This window comes from Ylistrum balloti, unplaced genomic scaffold, assembly GCF_031769215.1.
Source record: "Ylistrum balloti isolate Yb309-2 unplaced genomic scaffold, AGI_CSIRO_Ybal_v1 Utg371430, whole genome shotgun sequence".
Taxonomy (NCBI): domain Eukaryota; kingdom Metazoa; phylum Mollusca; class Bivalvia; order Pectinida; family Pectinidae; genus Ylistrum; species Ylistrum balloti.
In genome coordinates, this window is record NW_026782751.1 from 68,873 (window position 1) to 91,491 (window position 22,619).

The window sequence follows — 22,619 nt, forward strand, 5'->3', positions numbered from 1 at the left end:
TCATGAATATTTATAATTTACCCGTTTTAACAACATATCAGAGTGAAAATAACATAACAAAAAATATTCTTCTTTAGATATCTGGCCTAAATCCGTGATTCTTGCATCTTGTTCTTGACAACAAATGCAACTGATTATATCAATAGCTATTTATATTTCTAGATGTAATATTCACGTAATATTCACGTAAATTAAGAAAGTAATTCTGTCTAATTAACAAGATACCGACTCAACCTATTTTCTTGCCAGGCCTAACATACACAGAATCTGAGAATAATCGTAGTCATACAAACGTTTAATCTTATGGTGCATGGCCTGTTATCCATCAAGACATTACATGACGTTGACTGTATGAAGCAGAGGGGAACACACAGGAAGACTCACGGAAGATGCACCTGGCGATGTGCAGATATGTGGTAAACAATTACACAATTATGAATACTGATTATACGTTTCTTAAGCGTTAGAAATTGCGATATCAAATATGAACATTGGAAGGCATATACATGAAGGCCAATGATACTCGTAAGACTAAGAGGGTGCTGCAGTATCAAGATGGATAGAATTTCTCTTTCTCTTCTTCATCTCAAGCTATACGTTAGCTAGTCTGTTAGCAGGTTTGGAATCCACGAGTTTGAGAGGGTGCATTGGAACACTTCCTTTCATTACAGAGCAGAGTATTTTTCTCATTAATGAGTAAGAATCTGGCCAGTAATACTGCATTATAATTTTAGCACTAATCTACCCAGAAGAAAATTCTCTGTATGAAAGTGAATAGGTACCAGAATTCCTGGTACCGGTGTATAGTTCTTTTATAAACTAGCGATTAACTGATAATCCAAACAAATTGTGATCTTCTCATTCTCGTGCTAATCTACATGTATATCGTAGCTACATATGTTGTCTTTTTTATATTAAAATTAATCATCTTTGCTTTTGATAAGATGGCATTGTTTGCCAGAAAAAAAATACACTGGTGATAATGTTCTTAACATAGATTCACTTACCTGTACATGATAAAGTGTGGCTGTCCATTGGATTACACCTGTGCATGTACAGTGTATAGTTTATTAAATTGTAAACAAATTAAACAACAATTTTGAAGTTTCTGTTTACGAATATGAATTATATTTTATACCATACATAGGCCATCATGGTCTCCTATTTTTTGAATACATGTTTGTCATTTTGTATTGCTATTAAGAAGTAATGATGAAAGAAAGAAAAGCACTTTTTGACTACCTTTACACCACACCAATGTGTCTGAATTCAGCAAGAAAAAACCCTCTGCAGTGAATAGTTCGTCAGTCACATCATGTATGTTCCCAGCCTGTTTACTCATTCTCTCAACTTGGTCTTCAGCTTGATGAATGTGGTCAATGTTTTGTTGATATCCTATATCTGATATTAACCTTAGTGGCTGCTGCTGATGATTGCATCAGATTTCTGATTTTAAACATTGATTGCCTTTATCTGTTTTTGTACCAAATTTGTGGCAGTGTATTAGATGTAAATGTGATGAAAAATGTTTTGTTTTTATTAGGAAACCTGTTGACACAAATTGAGGAGCAGCAAAGTCCAAGTCAGGGAACCTCTTGGTGAAATAGGGACACATCACTTGAAATCCATTCAGCAGATCTTATTGAGTTCAACTTCCTGGTTTATGAAGTTCCTCTGATTCTACTATGGAAACAAAACGGTCATCACAACAGATTGCATGTGTCATCTCCCTGTATTGGATTGTGTCTATTTCCATGGTTTTTATCAACAAGCACATCCTGAGTGGTAGTTATGGTATCAACGATTTATCGATATTTGTCGCTTGGTACCAAAGTCTTTCAGCAGTTTTCCTCATCAAACTAGTTACATGGTGGTCTGGACACCTACGCCTGGGTCTGGCACTCCCCACACTTGATCTACATCAGTTACTGAACAGTGATATGCTTAAACTCTCATTCTCTTTTGTCATCGGTTTGACTTTCAACAATTTAATGTTAAAGCATATTGGTGTTGCCTTCTACCAGGTGGCTAGATCTTTCACATTGATTTTCACTATAATACTTTCCTTTTGCATTCTGAAGAAGTCTGTCCCAATTTTAGGAATTGCTTCATGTGCATTGGTAATCATGGGATTTGTTATTGGCACTGACCAAGAGGATAATGCTGGTACCCTCAGTATTTGGGGAATGATCTATGGAATATTTGCAAGTTTAGCAAATGCAGTCTGTGGAATTTATTTCAAGAGGGTGGAAGTGGTTTTAGATGGTGACAGTTTGAAGCAAGCCTACTATAACAACATAAACAGTGTGTGGATCTTCCTGCCACTTGTCATCAGTTCTGGCCAAGCTCAGCAGGTGTTATCATCAGATCTTGTGACCAATGCAAGCTTCTGGATGTTCTTGACATTTTCTGGCTTTCTTAGCTTATCAATTGGCTGGGTTAGTGCATTACAAGTGAAATACACATCTCCTGTGACACATCATATCAGTATCAATGCTAAGTCAGTGATACAGACGATGTTGGCAATCATGTTCTACCACGAATATAAAACTTTGATGTGGTGGTGTGGCAACGTACTTGTGATTCTCGGAATCTTCTTGTATGCTTACACTAAAATAAATGAAGGTCCACCTGGTAGCGTCGTGAATGGGTCTAGGAAACCACTTCCTGTTTACACAGATGTCTCTATTCAGAAGGCAAATGCTAATTGAATCTCAAATTCATTATAGGGCTTACTCAATGGTTATCTATACTGTATGTATGAAGTGTAAAAAGTGAAGAATTATCAGGCTTTACAAGTCTTTGCCTGGTGTTGTAGTTTTGAGCCTACCAATATATTATTGCAAGTTCACAAATTAAATAGAAATGCCAGGTAATGCTTTTTCTTGCCTCATTACTTAGTGTCAGTGTTTAACTGTTGACCTGAAGAGCCAATTGTATGATAAAAGATGATACAGTATGTTGAAGTGACTCAGATCTCATTGTATTAATTATTGCTGTTACTTTTTGTGAAGTATTTCAATCAGCATTCAAAACTATAGGAAAAATGACAGAATTTAATACACTTAATTGAAATTATATTGATATATTCTAAAATCAGGAGATATTTTTTATGTTGGCATTCTGGTAGTTATTGATAATTGCACATCATTAACACAATTTGATGAGTACAATACACTCAATGCATACATATAGCTGCTGTACAAATTTGTGATAAAGAGATCCAAGTTCCTACATAGGTCTGAGGTTTGCTATATCAGTCCTTAATACCACTTGTACTTGTTTTCTTATTTTTGCCTCATATTTTGATGAACAAAATGATATTGTTGATTTGAAATATTCTTAAAATTATGTTTTTCTTGTGATCAATTGCCAACAATTGTCAGGAACATGCATTTATTTTGTTCTGAAGGTATGTACATTTATGATTTGAGGAAAACAAGGAAACTTTTCTTTGAATTTGAAAACTGCAATGAATGATATTCTTTTCTTCTTTTTACGGAGACAACACTCATTTTGGCCATGAAAATAGGCCTTTCATATTTTAGCATACTGCCAAACAAAACAAAAGACTTTTCAATGTAAATTTTCATGTAATTTTCCTCGATGAAATATTCTTTTACAGTTTATTAATTCATTCAGCATGTCTTGATAAAGTAACACAAGATTTTGCATCATAGATTTACTGATGTAAATGAGCACATATTAAAATTATTATGATTTTATTTAATTACTGTATTTATTAGTAACATATTTTATTAAGTACTGTAGTTAATATAGTTTATGACTATTTAATTCACTTGGTCCAAAGGACTGGGTTGTGACATTCCTACACTACATAAATTGATGATGGATCCTCCTGTGAGTGATGCATTGTTAAGAATGAAAGCATGAATTAAGTTTTTTCTTAGGAAAAGACTTATTTATCTTTATTTAGCAAGCACAGCTGTGAAGTATGGAATAAAATCATTTCTCCCTGTGTGACAGAGGGTATGACAAACAGTTCACAGAGTTGTTGTCGGCTCCTTCTGATACCCAGAATTACTGCCCTTTGTTCCACTCTATATTGATAAGCTTGACAGGGTAGGGGTGCAGAATGTTGTCGGTTTCATCAGATCAACATTTTTCTGTGGTCTTCTAATACACAATTTAGTATACATTGTAATAAATACAATCAAAATGATTATTTACAAGTTGATATTAGAGTGATTAATATCGATGACAGTTAGACATTCCCATGATTTCAGTTTAATTTGTTCAGCTTTTAAATCAGTTTTCCTCATTAATGGTGAAAACATGAAAATATCAAACTCATTGAAAGGACTGAATATGCAGTATGTAAATTAAACTACTAGCTGAATCAACTTGTTTATGTTTGTATAAATTAGTACATATATTTATTACAATACAAGATAACTAAGGTGTTCTTCAAATTTATGCCATTTTGTCTTCCACAAAGAAAATTGATGTAAATTGTGTTTATTCTAGATATTCCATTTGATTATTTTCACTGCATTTCGCTGCTGCCATTCCCTGTACTGTTTTATAATACAAGTATCATAGTTTTGGGTGTATCAGAAACAGAGATTAAATTTCAAAGGGAGATACTGTAACATAGCATACTTTCCAACAAAAAAATATTCAAATTTTCTATAAATGTAAACTGCATGTACTTGAACTTGAAATTAGCTACATGATTTCTCATTTTTAGCCCACCATCTGCTGTTCAAATTGACCTATGTCCTGGGTCTTTTGCCCGTTCGTCTATCCATAAACAATTTTGTTATTGCTATATCTTGAGAAGAACTTGATGGATCTTTCTCAAATTTCATATCTAGACTCCCCTTGGTCCCTATTTGTGCCCATTTGATTTTTGGACTGATAAGAAAAACAAAATGGCTGACAGGCTTCCATCTCAGATTTTTTCAATAAAGATTGTTATTGCTATTTCTTGAGAAATACTGAAAAGACCATGTATGGCTGTTGATGCAGAGAACACAGAAATCAGAATTAAGAGTAGCTCCACTGAAAAAGGTACTTCAGAAGTTATATAACCATGTTTAATAGCTAAACTGTGAATTTATAAATTCCATATATAATTTACCACTTATGTGTAGTGATAATTTTTATTGTGATGTAAAGATGAAGAGCTCTGATTCATAGAGTGTATTGGTAGATGGAATTTTTGGTGTTTGCAGTTTATGCAAATTCCTGTAGTTTGACCCATTTTCTCTAACTTTGGATGATAAGGGTCAATGCAGTGTACAATTGAACTCATAATATTCTTGGAGCCACACAAAACAAGACCAAGCTCTGTAGACTAAATCAACAGATCTTTATCCCTTAAAGGAAAGCTAGACCTAAAGTACATAAACATTTATGGACAGTAGACACAATTCATTCTATTTCCCCTCCCTCTACTTTTCCAACCATAATTTCACTTTTTTGTGTTAGAATATCAGACTTAAATAAAGCTATAGATGCAATATTCAAGGGTAACAACTTTGTTCCATAATTACAATGATACAGTTTTTGAGACAGAGACAATAGTTGCTTGTAAATTGCTTGTAATAGGATTGTAAATTTGATGGCATGACACTCTAGACTTATCCATCATTATTCCTTGGTATTGAGTCTTGTATGTTAAACACAAATATCCTTTATGTTAATCCAGATTTATCTAGTTTACATGGAGAAATTCATTTATGACACGATTGTCCTGTAATTCAGTAAATTTAACCATGTCATATTTTTGCATATTACTCATGTGACGTCACTTTAAAAACTCTAATGATGTCACACACATACAGATGGCATTGTGTTGTAACCATGGAGACTATAGACATAGACATTACTTTTAAAGTTTAATCTAGAATTGTCTGTTTTCTGCAGTATTTGCTTGAAACATCATTGTGAAAAGGATTATAAATTATGACAGACATCACAAATTTTTCATTTTAGCTCACCAAATTCAACATTGAGATCAAATGAAGCATGTTTAGACTTGTTTCATAACTTTACATATCAAACAGAAACTCGTGTAAAATCCTACATGTTTAAGCTGAATCTTCATTTTAGAGGAGTTAATGAATAACTGTATCTTGTGAAAAAATTCCAATCAACTGAGGAATTATAGTTGCCACTTCCTTGCATAATAAACAAGTGTTCTTGATTGAAGTTTTTAATGATATGATATAGGATTGGTCTTTGAGTATAATTTCATTATTTCAATATTTTTGTTTCCTAAAATCCGTTAAAACCATCATACTCCAGAAAATATTTCACAGATACAAAACATGTCTCTAAACTTTTCTACATGTGAACAAGAAATTTCATACATGAATATCTATTTTTCTTCATCGGTAAAGCTGAATTCAAAGATATTCTTAACTTGCATAGCTGTATTTTTACTCAACATTTTTAGTTAAAGTTTGGTAAATATATCAAACGGAGGCTTGTGTGTTTAAACTTCATGTACCAATATATAAGTTGTATCAAAAGTCTTGTGTTTGTTTCTACTTTGATGTATTTAGTTGATATTGTGTATTTTATATTCATATAATGTATTAAGCTGAAGTTTTTAATGTAAAAATGTACTCAAAAACTGTTTTACATTTTTAATGACCACTTATTTACTTCAGTGATATCACGGAGCACGTGGAATGAGATGTATGTTATTTATTATTGCTTTTATAGTGTAAAAAAGCATTTTAAAAAAGGAAATCAAATGTCATACTTGCTTTTAGCCAACTCAAGTATTATATCACATTAAGGAACCAGCTTGCTACAAGTAGTATTATTTGATAGATTGGCAGAAGATAAGGTTCCATAACATTTCTTAACAAAATTTTGCATAATAATTTTTATTTTTGGTGCCATATATCGTGTAATAATAACTAGTCAATGATTTACTCTAGAAAGATTTTTGCTTTCACCAATGCATGCACTTGCTGTTCTATTTAGTTAAATGGTTAGATATATATAAATGTATATATAATTGAGCTTATAGGAATTACATGGCATGTATTTTGATCACCAATAGTTTTTTGTGTTACAGCTGTTATATAATTCAAGCTTATTTATTGGTGTAATGAACATGTCTTTCAGTTAACCACCTATATCTCCATGTTCATTGCAATTAAAAAATTTGATTATAATTACATTCATTGTTGTGATTTTTGCCTTTCAAAGTGGATATTGAGCTTTGATTTTGACTGCTACAGTTTACTAGCTTGCGTGGCCTAATTAAAGGGCCAGGTGAGCTTTTAGCATAACACAGCATCCATCATCTCTCAGTCCATCCATCTCTATGTCAGCTTTTATTAAAAATCTCTACTAGTTACGGACAACTGAGCAGATCTGGATGAAAGCAGTCTTCAGAATGGGAAAGAAATTTTGTTTTTGTAATGTTGGTGGATCCTCGCTTCCAAGAGGCCCAGGGTGGGCCCCAAACGGGATATACATCAAATTATTTAGAATATTTTTTTTGTCGGAATGATAGGATTTGGTCTAAAGCATCCTTGGCTGAAGGGAACTCAGTTTTATGTAAACGGTGAGTCTCAATCCCCATAGGGGTAGCAGGGTGGGAACCAATAGGGAAACAAGAGGAATCATTCCTGCTGTAAGAATGGCAGTATTTCATCCAAATTTGGTCTGAAGCATTCTGTTGTTCATCTGTTCAACATTAAATAATTCTTGTTTTTGTCAAGATTTGAAAGGTAATGGATTGATTATTTTCAAATTTCATATGTACGGTTTCTATTGGTTGCTAGTTGTACAATATACCACTTTGGGACAGTTTGGAAAAACAAAATTACCAACCAGTGACGATCTTGGATTTTTTCACAGTAATAATTTCTTCTGGCTATTTCTGGGGAAGTGCTTGATGGATCATTCTCAAACTTTACGTTAGATTTCACTTGGTCCCTAGTTGTTTCTTGTCTGATTTATGAACTGATCTGAAAAATAATATGGCCGCCATCTTAGATTTTGACAGTACTATTTCTAAAGATGTGTTGTTCAATGAATCATTCTCAAATTTCATAGGTCATAGGGACCTTGTCCCTAGTTGTGCATAGTCCCTTTTGTTCGGAAAAGCTAAAAGTCACCTTGTATTTTAACGGTCTTAATTTGTTATTGTTATTGTTATTCCTGTAGAAGGCCTGGATGGATCTTTCCCAAAATTCATATGTAGATTTCCTTTGGTCCCTTGTAGGGCCTGTTTGCTTTTGGGACTAATCCAGAAAAAAAATACTGGTCGACAAGCCATTTTTGACATCAATTATTTGTTATCTCTATTTCTTGAGAAGTACCTGATGAATAATTTTCATATTTCATGTGTAGGCTACATTTTATCTCGAGTTGTTTAATTTTTTGGTACCAATCTTGGAAACAATATGGTCGACTGGCAGCCATATTTCTGGAGAAGTGCTGTTTGGATCTTTCTCAGATTTCATATGGTTGAAAGGTGGCCGTCCTGATTTCTTAATAGGAAGGTTTGCTATTGCTATTTGTTTGAAAATACTGAGAAATGATTTTTTCGATAGGTCCCCCTTGGTCCTTGGTTGTGCTATTTTGAGTTTGGGATTGAATTGAAAAAACAAGATGGCTGACAGGTGGCCATCTTTGATTTTGAATAGGAAGTTTGTTATCCTTAATTCGTGAAAGTTTCTGGATTTCTCTTTCTCAGACTACATTTCGGGAACTAAGATCATGCAGGGATCTCTAGCCAACTACTGGAGGGGTCATTTTCAAAATCTATCCCTTGATTGGTACTTTAATCATTTTGCATTTTATACTGAAAGGAAGAATTAAAAGGTTGTCTAAATAATCCGGCAGGCAAAAATAATATTTAAAAAAACACACACAAAAAAAAACAAAAAAAAAAAAAAAACCAAAAATGTCATTGATGTCCTGTCAATATAAGATCATTTATTCCACCCACTTCTCCATCCCTCAATGTTTGTCGTATCCTGCAATGACACGTTTCAATTATTATCGATCGGAATTCTAATGCAGGCAAACAAGTGCGGGCAATTTAAGATAAGTTATGACCAGTGGACCTTTCATATGGAGGCATTTCATGATTTAAAAATAATTGACTATTAAAGTGGGAAAACTATATCTTAGTGTTACAGAGAGTTATTTACTTAAACCAGGGACATATAAGACGTCCCGTTAAACCGTAATATGGCCTTAGTAATGAGCCAATATCTTCTTTCATCTTATTACCGTTTACCATTCAATAGATTTCATAGGAAGGTATTTATCTACTTGTTACTTGCCAAAATCATGAATCCATTTCAAGCTATTTGCGAATGGGCTGTACGAAATTTACTAATTCTAATATAAAATTTTCATTCACATAAGTTGTTTCCCTTGTTTCGCTCTCCCATTGAGCAAACAGTGAGGCGTTAAAATCATGTTGAGAAAATGGACGAAGTTTGGAAACTTGGAAAAATACAGTGCAGGAACCAGAAATAGGTAAACACACAACAAGAAAATCCTTACTTTGGACTTCTGCATTTCTATATTAACTGGATTTATATATATATATATAGCCAGTGTTGGTTGTATGATAAGTTCTTCACGCGACCGATAGGTTGGTGCTTATTTCAATATTTTGAAAATGGCGCTAGCTGTCGTTACATGTGGGCGAGCATTTTACAGAAAAAAAAGTTAATTCATTTTTCAATCTAACGAGAACGCCTTTCATTTTAGCGTTGTATTCCACCAAGAGATGTTTCAAAATAGTGAATAGGAAGACCGTAAAACACATACACGATACATGTTGTACCTGTAGTCTGCAGACATGGGTCTAAGACGGGTATTTTGGCGCATTCGGACCTCAGCTTTAGACTCATTAGCTACGCTATTTCAGTTAAACAAGATACAAAATACAAGAACTTTTATTTTATCTGTGTTTTGAAACAATTAACATTAGTTTAGTATGCAATGCTTATGACTATAACAGTGGTACAATAATAAACAACAAAACATTACGATCATGCACCACGTAAACTGAATGCATAGAATACATTATTTTTAAAAGGTATTACAAACATATTGAAGTACTACAATATTATAGTGCTGCTTGTAGATTATATATTAAGAGATATGTGTCTAATGGTCATATATAGATATGACATAAAAACTAACGATTAATGGGACAAAGGGATTAAATTGACCAGTTATATTTTATGAGAAGAAATGCAAATCTTCAGGAGCTACATCTACTGCAACTGCATATCAAACTCCATAAATTAGACTTTTCCACACCCAGGTGGCTGTGAATTGAAAGGATTTCTAACCATACCATGTTGTCTTGACATGCAGAATGAATCTCGTCCAAATATGTATGCGTGAATAAATGTAATGAAGTATGTTCATACTGGAAGATTTATTTGTTAAATTGTTGTGTGGATACAACCTCAAATTCATTCACCTGAAATGACAGACATGTATTTGAATGTGACTGCACTTCCTTTCCTGATGACACTGGATAACAGAGATGCTTGAGTTAGCCAACAGTGACACAGATATTACATAAAATCATCACTGGGCACATGAATGATATTTTTATGAAAACAAATATGTAAAACTATATTCTGAAATTGGTGGTTATCAATTGCTGTACATGTGTGTGTGCCTTTTTAAATGATTAGATGTACAATGTAAATATTTAATATTTGGTAATTTTTCTCATATTAGCCATATTTATTAGTTGATTTTTGTTTTTCCATACCACAAACTGTTCCTTTGTCATTTATCTATCTACAACCCATTAGTTTATTCATGTAAGAAATGAGTCATAAAAAGTGATAATTTTGAAAATGTTTTTCGAATATGAGATATTTATGTTGTATGATTCATAATTGATTTTTATTCATTTGACTGATGCTTGACAAGAAATCTGGTGAAAAAACTTTCAAGTTTTACTCTGTCAAAGTATAGTGGAATGAACAGATTTTTAACTTACTGGCAGGTGAAAAGACAAATGATTTTATTTTACATTTAGATAATATTTTGTTTTGTTTTGAATCTCTATTCTTGTTTTCTTTTGTAGAAAATGACAGAGAGCCTGCTTTAAAACTAAGAATGGACAAGCAGCACAAGGAGATTCTGCGAACAAGTCGAGTGGACCTCGTCGATAACATAAATATTGATGATGGACTTATCACACAGCTCTTGTCACGTAAAATAATTTCTAAACGTGTCGGCAACACAATACAGGTGAGCTCAAAAAGGTGTTCTAAAGTAGGCTTGGGAGTGTTCCAGTTATTCTTTTTGACTTAAAAGTGCTGCAATTTTCAACACATATAACTGATGAAGATTGCATGTATTCAAAACTTAAAACCTCAGAAAAGTGAAAGGTTCATATATGCTCCCATTGAACAAACTATTATTTTGAGAAGGGATGTTTTAAAGCTGGTCTTTCTGTTGGAAGAATTGGATATTGAACAGTTCTATAAGATTTTTTGACTATCAGAAATTGAGACAAAACACTAGAGTCAGAAGACTCAGTAAGTACAACACATTTATGCTTATCCTACATGTTCAGTATTACACCCAAGACTGATTTGGTCAACACAAAGATTTGTGATCCTATCCTCTGTCTGAAATATTTCCATTTGAAGAAGGCAGCTTTTGAGAATTTTTGTGTGAAGGGAATCACAATTATTTGTAACATGTATTTGCATTTTCTGCTTTTTGAGTAATTCTTTTTCTACTCTTCTTGTGTAAAACAAGTCAGATAGAAACAGTTCATTAGCAACCATTTGTTATAATAATTCCCTATTTTAATTAATTTCCAGGCGTGTTCAACTCCTGAAGCAAGAACTGAAAAACTGTTGGATGTCTTGAATGGACCTAATGCATTTCAAGGCTTTTGTGATGCTCTCATTGCTACTGAACAAGAATATATTGTTGACTTGTACTTGAAATCAGACGGAAAGAAAGAAGAAAAAGATCAAAGTTCTGAGAAGACAAAATGTGTCAAAGAAACAGAAACATCAACACAGAAAACAGAAAAAATCCCAGAAAATACCCAGATTACCAAAATTTCAGAAAATAACTCGGGGTCTGTTGAATTTGCTGGTCCGTCAGGGGTCTCTGTTCTTGCTCCAAGCAGATCACAGTTTCAGTATGCGGCCATCATGCAGGAGCAGGGACCTGATCGTTACAGCAATTTACCAAAACCTTACTTGGAAAAACAAAATCCATATAGTTATGGTGCCGGGTCAGAAAATCAACATCTGAAGGACCCAGAGTGGTCAGAGTACAGTTCCCATGGAAACACATGGAACACAATACCAGACAAAGCTAGATTTCAAAAGATGCCATATATGATGCATACTCAAAAGGGCTTGACTGAAAATCAAGATTATATAGAGAGAGAACATGAGGAATATTTAAACAACAGAATCAGGTCCAAACATTATGTGACAAAGGACTCCATGTATACCCTTCCCAATATGACTCCCAGGGAGGTATTTGTTGCCCATCAGGGACAAGAGTATGTGGGACAGAGATCATCTTTACAAGAGGAATATTTCCGAATACGACAAAGTGACAGAGAAATGTTGTCACGCACTGATAGTCTAGGTACGTTTGTAACAGTTGTAGGTTACTGAAACATTATGAAGGTATTCACTATCTGAGTCTTTATCCCTTTGTCACAATCATATTTGAAATCGGCTTTTCTGCATATTCTGTTTTAAAATCTTATATGGAGTTGGGAAGTATGTGGAAGAAAGGCTAATACTAAAAGGGTGATATCAATATTCATGACTTGCCTGAAAAATCTTTAAAAAATCACTGTGAACATGTTAATGATTTCCATCGAATATTACTGACAAATTCAATTATTTTTTTTTCATTACGATATTGTATTTTTTTTCTAAAGTTTGAGCTTCTTGGATGGAAAATCAAAGCCAGATCGATTGTGATTTGAGAGTTTTGTTCTTGAGTTGAATGTATTATCCTGTGTTTCAGATGGTATAATCAAACGACCTTTCAATCCCAGTCAGGACTCTCATGACCATCCTGGTGAGTGAAAATGATATCTAGTTTTGCAATGTACAGTCTATATTCATTTATTTTGGATGAAGCTGTTCAGATTTACTGGAATTTTGTTTTTAACTTTTGTTATCGACAAGTAACCTGATTTCAGCCATGCTAGATGTCGTGGTTGGTCTACACTTCTGGTTAATCTTCTTTGACCTCTGATGATCTATCAAACTTATCTAACAGATATTAAAAAAAACTTGTCAAATATTAACATATGACAAGAAAATGGTTTTCTCATTTAAATGGCAAATATTTCTGACTATGGGAAAACAGGTCATATGTCATTTGATTTGGATTGACACATCTGTTGTGATTTGCATTGTAACATATGTATGTACATGTGTGTGACAGACCCTGAAAGCCCCTGTACAAGTAGCTGTGATGAATTTAATAATGTTTTATATGTTTGTGTTCAAACATTTATTCAAGTCTATAATTGACCTGTGCCTTCCATGTTAGTTTCAGAATGTATTATTAACTAGCTATTTGTATGAAATGTAATTAGAAAAAAACCCGGTTTTTGTAAATAATTTTACATAAGATACTCATAGATATGCAATACTTAAACTTAAAACACGGTAATTTCCATTCATGTCCCAATTTCTGATCTTTAACAAAACCTTCAAATAAATCTAGCTTTGCCAGAAACAGACACCTGATAGTCCTGTTCTTTAAGCTGATACTATAGATGTGAATTATTTTATTTACACAGTATGGCAGGGCTGTAATCGATGTAATGTTGAAGGCTTTGGTATCATGTTTGTCAGAAAGAAACAAATTAACTTAACATTGATTTGACAGGTATCAAACGACTTCGGACAGAAGAAACTGTGATTTTACCTGTAAGAGATGGATCTGGGGGTCCAATATGTGTCAGAGACACATCATATGAATCACAGGGAATGTACAATCCAGAAATCTTTATGGTGGACCCAGGCAGCCAGAGGAACACCCATGTCCCTCCTTTCCAATCCATCGGAGAGTTTGATGATCCAGATATTGACCTTACTGATGGACCAGTCTCCGTACATGTTGCACTTTGTCAGCGGCAGTTTTATCTGAGTCACTTCAAGAAAGTTTGTATCTTTTTTTTTATGTCTTTAAAAAGTCCTACTGATTTACATTAAATTTTCATCTCTGTCATTGTGGTGCATTACAGTAATAATAAGCCTTTATTCTGTAGCAGTGATAATTTAGTTTATCTTAAATATTGACACCTATTACAAAAAAAGTGCAAAATTAGTGAATTAATTTATTGAGAATGAATATGAATGGATGATTCCTTTACATCTTAAAATACTGTATAGTTGGTGATATTCATGGAAATTTAATTATACTATATCCCTTATCAGTAAAGATAGCGCAGAATTAAAATCCCAGCCAACGTCTTTATAGTGAACGAAAATCTCACGAAATACCTTTCATGCCTATATACCGTACATGGACACAAGTTCATAGATATGTACAAATTTATTACTTGGAAACTGCCCAAACCAGAACAAAAGGGAAATATTAACCTTGTGGAATTTAACAACTATACACTATTTCACAAGAAACCCACATAAATTTAAAAGGTATCAAGATTAAGTATTGAATAACAATTAAGGTTTTTCTTGTTTTTATTCCTTCTAAAGAAGTCTCGGCTATGCAAAGCGTGAGCTCAAAAAGTTTTGACGACATGTTCATATGACTTGTTGTAGTCTTACGCGATGCGAAGGATTCCACGGGGCCAAGCTCTGATCATCAATGTTAATGAAGTGGAGGGGAAGTTACCAAGACGAGGAACTAATATAGACAGAGATAACCTTCACAATCTGCTTACTCAGCTTCACTTCTGTGTCACAGTCTACAACGATTCCGACAAACTTACAGCAGACGTATGTCCAAATTTATGTGAAATGTTATATTGGAGATTTGTGATTAAGCGATCTTGATGGATATGGTTCATATTTACCATCATAACATTAAGTTTTATACTTTATTAGTTTTTAAGGTTCTGACTTGTGTAACAGTAGAGGCATTCATGCCATGCAGACATTTTCTATTTTCACACAAAAAAGAACAGTCAAGTTAGTCTTTACAAATATCCTTGACCTACTGATCAAAAACAAAAGATATTTGCTTCAATTTTACGTGTGACTAGTTAAGAATGACTGCTAGCTTTACTTTCAAAGTGAATCTCTTCTGACAGGATATTGGGAAAAAACTGCAGCAATTTGCTTCTCTGGAGGATCATGTCCATGCAGACTGCTGTGTGGTGTGTCTTCTCAGTCACGGAGAGGAAGGATACCTGTTTGGCACAGATGGAAACAAACTTAAATTGGATGACATCTTCTCTCTGTTTGACAACAATAGTTGTAAAAGTCTCATTGGCAAACCAAAGATTTTCTTCATTCAGGCTTGTAGAGGTGGTAAGTTTTGAAACTATTAATCTGTCAAATTTGTACTGAATTTTGTGGAGGTGGTAAGTTTGAGAAAAAAAATAATCTGTTAAATTTCTGTAGGTTCTGTAAAGATGTGGTTATTCTACAATCTGACAAATGTGTATGGGTTCTGTTAATTTACATCCATGTCGGTTAGGTTAAATCAGTTTCAACCTGGGAACTCTTTTAGGGAAAAATGAATTAACCAGGGGATCCTAGGTTTATTTTGGAGTGACCACAGTAAACATTGACCCAGACAGGCAGACACAGAATACATAGGTTTATACAGGTGTAGCAGCCGTAGGAATTGATTATCGTATGATATAACTTGCAGGCTGTAATAAATGACCAGAAACCTGACTACATTTAGTTGTAGTGATTAATGATCCAGGGCTCTCGATCTGCCAGATTTGGGGCCAATATTCGGCTCATTGCCAATGCAAAATGGTATCTTTTTTTAGCAATTTAGACCCCAAGTTTTCCCAATTCTAAGGAAAACGCCCTATTTTTCCCAATTCTAAGGGCCCCAGGCCCAAAATGGGGTGTGAGAGCCCTGTGTTCATTGAATGTGTAGATGTTAATGTTATTCAAATCACCTTTCATTCACGTTGTTGTTAATTTAACATGTTTACAAGCATTTCTTGTGTGTTGATTATTTCTCAGAAAGTAGTAATCTGAAAGTAGTAATCAGATCTTTAACTTTAAGTTTAATTTCCATTGACCCAAAGAGCTATTCCAGTAAAACATCTGCTTGACCCCAGGACTCTTAAGTCATTTCTATTGATGGTTCAGTTTCCGTATCACTTCTAAGTGAATTATCAATTAAATTCTATGGGAAATATCCCTAAACAAAACCAGGAGTCCATTAGTAGGATAGATGTTTTAACAGAATTATCCGAATTAGGCATTGTACATTTTTGGTCTGAATATATATACCCAAAACGGCACATTTACCACAACACAAGATGGCCAACAGGGTGGTCAGCAGGAGTTAGGGATTGTCTTTCTTGATAAACATTTTTCCTTGCTTCCCAGCATTGCAGCCTCAATTAATTAGAAAAATAAGATGACTTTCTGATTTAGAAAAATAAGATGACTTTCTGATTTAGAAAAATAAGATGGCTTTCTGATTTTCATCTTACATTTTGAAACCAGTATAATGAACTCACTTTTAATAGAGCATTATCAAACAAGTTTATTTTGTAATCCTACCAATGTGAAATTACAAAAAAGATTCATTTGTTGATTAGGAGCTCTAGATGAAGGTGTAGCATGGAAACAAGCAGATGAGATTGATGGGTCCCATCCGAGCATGAGACAACTTCCAACCATGTCAGACATGCTGATCTGTTATCCAACACAGTCAGGTAAATATCATACATAAACTTAAATATCAGTGTAGTTGGTAATCGTTCTAGATGTGATCATTACTATCTAATAACAAGTTATAGTAACTCTTGTTGATGAGTTATGTCTGTTGTCGAGTTATAGTAACTCTTGTTGACAAGTTTTGTCTGTTGTCGAGTTATAGCAACTCTTGTTGACGAGTTATGTCTGTTGACAAGTTATAGTAACTCTTGTTGATGAGTTATGTCTATTGACAAGTTATAGTAACTCTTGTTGATGAGTTATGTCTATTGACAAGTTATAGCAACTCTTGTTGATGAGTTTTGTCTGTTGTCGAGTTATAGTAACTCTTGTTGATGAGTTATGTCTGTTGACAAGTTATAGTAACTCTTGTTGATGAGTTATGTCTGTTGACAAGTTATAGTAACTGACAAGTTATAGTAACTCTTGTTGATGAGTTATGTCTGTTGACAAGTTATAGTAACTGACAAGTTATAGCAACTCTTGTTGATGAGTTATGTCTGTTGACAAGTTATAGTAACTGACAAGTTATAGTAACTCTTGTTGATGAGTTATGTCTATTGACAAGTTATAGTAACTCTTGTTGATGAGTTATGTCTGTTGACAAGTTATAGTAACTCTTGTTGATGAGTTATGTCTGTTGACAAGTTATAGTAACTCTGACAAGTTATAGTAACTCTTGTTGACAAGTTATGTCTGTTGTCGAGTTATAGTAACTCTTGTTGACGAGTTATGTCTATTGACAAGTTATAGTAACTCTTGTTGATGAGTTATGTCTGTTGACAAGTTATAGTAACTGACAAGTTATAGCAACTCTTGTTGATGAGTTATGTCTGTTGACAAGTTATAGTAACTGACAAGTTATAGTAACTCTTGTTGATGAGTTATGTCTGTTGACAAGTTATAGCAACTCTTGTTGACGAGTTTTTTCTGTTGTCGAGTTATAGTAACTCTTGTTGATGAGTTATGTCTGTTGACAAGTTATAGTAACTCTTGTTGATGAGTTATGTCTGTTGACAAATTATAGTATCTCTTGTTGGTGAGTTTTGTCTATTGACAAGTTATAGTAACTCTTGTTGATGAGTTATGTCTGTTGACAAGTTATAGCAACACTTGTTGATGAGTTATGTCTATTGACAAGTTATAGCAACTCTTGTTGATGACAAGTTATGTCTATGTCTTGTTGATGAGTTATGTTGACAAGTTATAGTAACTCTTGTTGATGAGTTAGTTGATGTCTGTTGACAAGTTATAGTAACTCTTGTTGATGAGTTATGTCTGACAAGTTGACAAGTTATAGTAACTCTTGTTGATGAGTTATGTCTGATTGACAAGTTATAGTAACTCTTGTTGATGAGTTATGTCTGTTGACAAGTTAGTTAGTCTATTGACAAGTTGTAACTCTTGTTGATGAGTTATGTCTGTTGACAAGTTATAGTAACTCTTGTTGATGAGTTATGTCTATTGACAAGTTATAGTAACTCTTGTTGATGAGTTACATCTGTTGACAAGTTACAGTAACTCTTGTTGATGAGTTATGTCTGTTGACAAGTTATAGTAACTCTTGTTGATGAGTTATGTCTATTGACAAGTTATAGTAACTCTTGTTGATGTTATAGTAACAAGTTATAGTAACTCTTGTTGATGAGTTATGTCTGTTGACAAGTTATAGTAACTCTTGTTGATGAGTTATGTCTGTTGACAAGTTACAGTAACTCTTGTTGACGAGTTATGTCTATTGACAAGTTATAGTAACTCTTGTTGATGAGTTATGTCTGTTGACAAGTTATAGCAACTCTTGTTGATGAGTTATGTCTATTGACAAGTTATAGCAACTCTTGTTGATGAGTTATGTCTATTGACAAGTTATAGTAACTCTTGTTGATGAGTTATGTCTATTGACAAGTTATAGTAACTCTTGTTGATGAGTTATGTCTGTTGACAAGTTATAGCAATTGTTGACAAGTTACATCTATTGACAAGTTTTTATAAATTTTGTTGAGAAGTTGTGTTGACAAGTGATAACGATTTCTGTTGACAAGTCAGTTCTATGGACAAGTTATGGCGACTCCTGATTACATCGATGAATATAAGGAACTGGAGTAACTGACAAAAAAGTTCACATTATCTGGTATCTTGACATATCACATGGAATCTTTTCCACCCCACTTCCATTGTACTCAATGTAGCACAGTACAAGACATCAATAGAAGTGATCACAATTGTGGAGGAGTTATATTCCTTCTTTGAATCTCTATTACTGCAGTAAAAAAGAATTAAATTTTGTCAGTATACTGTTAGATTTCAGGGGAAATTAACTTAGTATGTAGCAATAGAAAATGTGTGTGAAAAAAGGAAAAATCAGATCTTTTAACAAATTTTCTTGATAAGAAAAATACTTTATTGCAGTCAAATGGAAATTTTAAACATCATTTTCAGAAAAAAGGGGAAGAATCACTTGATCAAGTATTTGTCACAGCATAGTGTTTAAGGTCTCAGCATAACCTATCGCAAACCCCTTTTGTCTGCCGTCGTGCATCGTAAACTTTTAACATTTTGATTTCTTCTTGAAAACTCCTGAACTAATTTTAATGAAATTTTACACAAAACTTTCCATGGCTTAAGGCATACCAAAATAGTAAATTATATGGTCCCCAACCCCCAGGGGCATTAGGGGAAGGGCCAAAAAGGGTCATATTGATTGAAACTTCTCCTCAAATCCAAGGTTTGTTGGAATCAAGTCTCTTCATGAATGGAAAGGCCTTCAGATGCTTTTCCATAATTGTAAATTTCATGACCTCAGTGTCTCACTTTTCCCACAAGGGAGGGGTTAAAGTTTACTAGTTTATAGAAGAAAATTACATTTGTTAACATAATTTGTTTGTATTTTATTGTTAATAGTTCAGACACGGTTAGAATTATTAGTTTAAGAGGACAGTTTTATGAGATGCACCTATTGACCTCAGCTGACCCCCCCCCAGGGGCTGTTTGGCGGGCCAAAAATTTTTCAAATTGACTGGAATTTCAAAGATGTTCTACTGTTCTTGGATGGAAGATTTTTTTATAGGAAATTTCAAATCTTCCATGTTATTTCTTTTAATTCAAACTTGGTTAGAAGCCTTAGCGTGGGACAGCAGTAAATGTTCACACAATTTACATTTGCATTATCTGTAGAATATAGTTGTAGTTAAGTCACTTTTCTATGACATGTTACAAGATGCATTGCAACTCAGGTAACTGTTAAGGCCATTGGGCCTCTTTTTTTATCCTTTATTTTTTAATGCGAGATCATTACTATTTACTATTATATGCTATTTATTAAAACTTTTTTTCTGTTATAATCACATTTATGTGAAGAAAACATGATAATGTTGAAATTGTAGAACACCAACAACCAGAGTTTACAGAGTTGCCCCAGTCACATGTCTAAAGTTGTCTCCCTTTCATAAGTTCCTAGACTTGTTATAACTACAGCTAAGATTGATCCTCACTTGTACATGTCTGGGGAATATTCCATAATGTACATTGAATTCCTGTTATTAAATGTTAGATTGGTATTAACTGGTAATCTTTTTATAACCTTTTAGGGTTTTGATTCTTCAGCATAATTGAATGTTCTTACTGTCTCTAACTCTCATCTGATTCATTTATATTTGGTTAGCTTACTCATACTCAGTCTCTAGGCAATGTACACAACTAAAATTACTAAATGACCACCACTTTTCACTCTAGTATTTGCACATGTTCAATTAATATTTTACTTAAAAATCAACATGCTGGAAATATTGTTTATTTCTTTCATGAGGTGAATAAAATCTGCATCAAAATGACCAATAATAACAGTAGATTTGAATTAATTCTTTGAGCTGAAGAAATTCTTGGTCAGAACTCAGTGATGAACAATGAGCAGTTAGTTTAGTACGTTTGCTTTTGATGGTGCACTACCTGGTAGTCACCTACACCTATGATGAACAGAAAAATGCACTGTAGACTGGAAAGGTCAAGGTTAATAGGTCTAAAGGTTAATGTCAGATTTTGTATATTTTCACCGATGAATAGATACTATCTGTTGTTGTCCAATAACAATTGAAATCAAACTTTATCTCAAAATTGTTCTTCTTTTACTTTCTGATAGGATATTATGCATGGAGAAATCGTGAACGTGGGAGCTGGTATATTGAAGCCCTCGTCCAAGTTTTGATGAAGTATGCCAAAAATGAAGACATGTGTACCATGCTAAACAGGGTAGGTTCAAAATATGGGGCTTACAAACTCGCAGTGATTGGTACAGGAAGGACTTCATATTCTGTATCGGTAGATTTAGCAGTTTGTTTTAATTTGTCCAAATTTTCTGTTTTGTAGGTGAACCAGCTGGTTTCTAGAAAGATATCTCGGTGTCCTCAGATTGAAATGGATCAAATGTCACAGATGTCTGAATATAAAAGTACACTGCGGAAACCTCACCTCTTCTTCTTTCCTGGGATTGGATCTGTTTGACCTTTAACCCATATCAAAAAGTCACCAAGTCAAGTTCTTCCAATTGTTTTTATGTTTATATCTGGGTATAATAGCATAGAGAATATTTGAAGTTTTTAATAATCTTATAGTCCCATTTGTCAAAATTATCAAGTAACATAACCTTCACAACAACTCTTCGTTTGTTTGTACAGATTAGCTCAAAGTGATAGTACACTGAAGTATGTGGTACGTTACTGAGACAGAGACATGTTCACAGAGACAATTGTTTGTACAGATTAACTCAAAGTGATAGTACACTGAAGTATGTGGTACGTTACGGAGACAGAGACATGTTCACAGAAACAATTGTTTGTACAGATTAACTCAAAGTGATAGTACACTGAAGTATGTGGTACGTTACGGAGACAGTGACATGTTCACAGAGACAATTGTTTGTACAGATTAAAGATTAACTCAAAGTGATAGTACACTGAAGTATGTGGTACGTTACTGAGACAGAGACATGTTCACAGAGACAATTGTTTGTACAGATTAAAGATTAACTCAAAGTGATAGTACACTGAAGTATGTGGTACGTTACTGAGACAGAGACATGTTCACAGAGACAATTGTTTGTACAGATTAAAGATTAACTCAAAGTGATAGTACACTGAAGTGTATGGTACGTTACTGAGACAGAGACATGTTCACAGAGACAATTGTTTGTACAGATTAAAGATTAACTCAAAGTGATAGTACACTGAAGTATGTGGTACGTTACTGAGACAGAGACATGTTCACAGAGACAATTGTTTGTACAGATTAAAGATTAACTCAAAGTGATAGTACACTGAAGTATGTGGTACGTTACTGAGACAGAGACATGTTCACAGAGACAATTGTTTGTACAGATTAAAGATTAACTCAAAGTGATAGTACACTGAAGTATGTGGTACGTTTCTGAGACAGAGACATGTTCACAGAGACAATTGTTTGTACAGATTAAAGATTAACTCAAAGTGATAGTACACTGAAGTATGTGGTACGTTACTGAGACAGAGACATGTTCACAGAGACAATTGTTTGTACAGATTAAAGATTAACTCAAAGTGATAGTACACTGAAGTATGTGGTTCCACAGTCACACGGACTTTGAGATAACAAAGTTTGACTGTATATAAATTTGGCAGGAAACCAAAGCATGGATAGAAGTGATTTATCTTGGGATTCTGAAGTCAGTTAGATGTTTTATTGGAATAACCCTAATTGGGAACATTTATTTTTTAATATGATTGATTGTAG

General features: G+C 33.8%; 2 protein-coding genes across 2 annotated transcripts; both read left to right on the top strand.

Annotated features, from left to right (window-relative positions):
• The first annotated feature begins 361 nt into the window (after positions 1-361).
• Positions 362-3,696, top strand: LOC132562480 (GDP-fucose transporter 1-like). The gene is made up of 2 exons (XM_060227225.1): positions 362-416; positions 1,544-3,696. Exon 2 carries the CDS (start codon positions 1,686-1,688, stop codon positions 2,709-2,711), a length of 1,026 nt encoding a protein of 341 aa, XP_060083208.1. The 5' UTR covers positions 362-416; positions 1,544-1,685; the 3' UTR covers positions 2,712-3,696.
• Positions 3,697-11,094: 7,398 nt separating this feature from the next.
• LOC132562483 (caspase-2-like) lies at positions 11,095-21,881 on the top strand. The gene is made up of 9 exons (XM_060227228.1): positions 11,095-11,232; positions 11,814-12,603; positions 12,994-13,047; positions 13,870-14,144; positions 14,769-14,945; positions 15,260-15,479; positions 16,742-16,858; positions 20,995-21,104; positions 21,222-21,881. The coding sequence occupies exons 1-9, from the start codon at positions 11,098-11,100 to the stop codon at positions 21,354-21,356; spliced, it is 2,013 nt and encodes a 670-aa protein (XP_060083211.1). The 5' UTR covers positions 11,095-11,097; the 3' UTR covers positions 21,357-21,881.
• Positions 21,882-22,619: the final 738 nt, after the last annotated feature.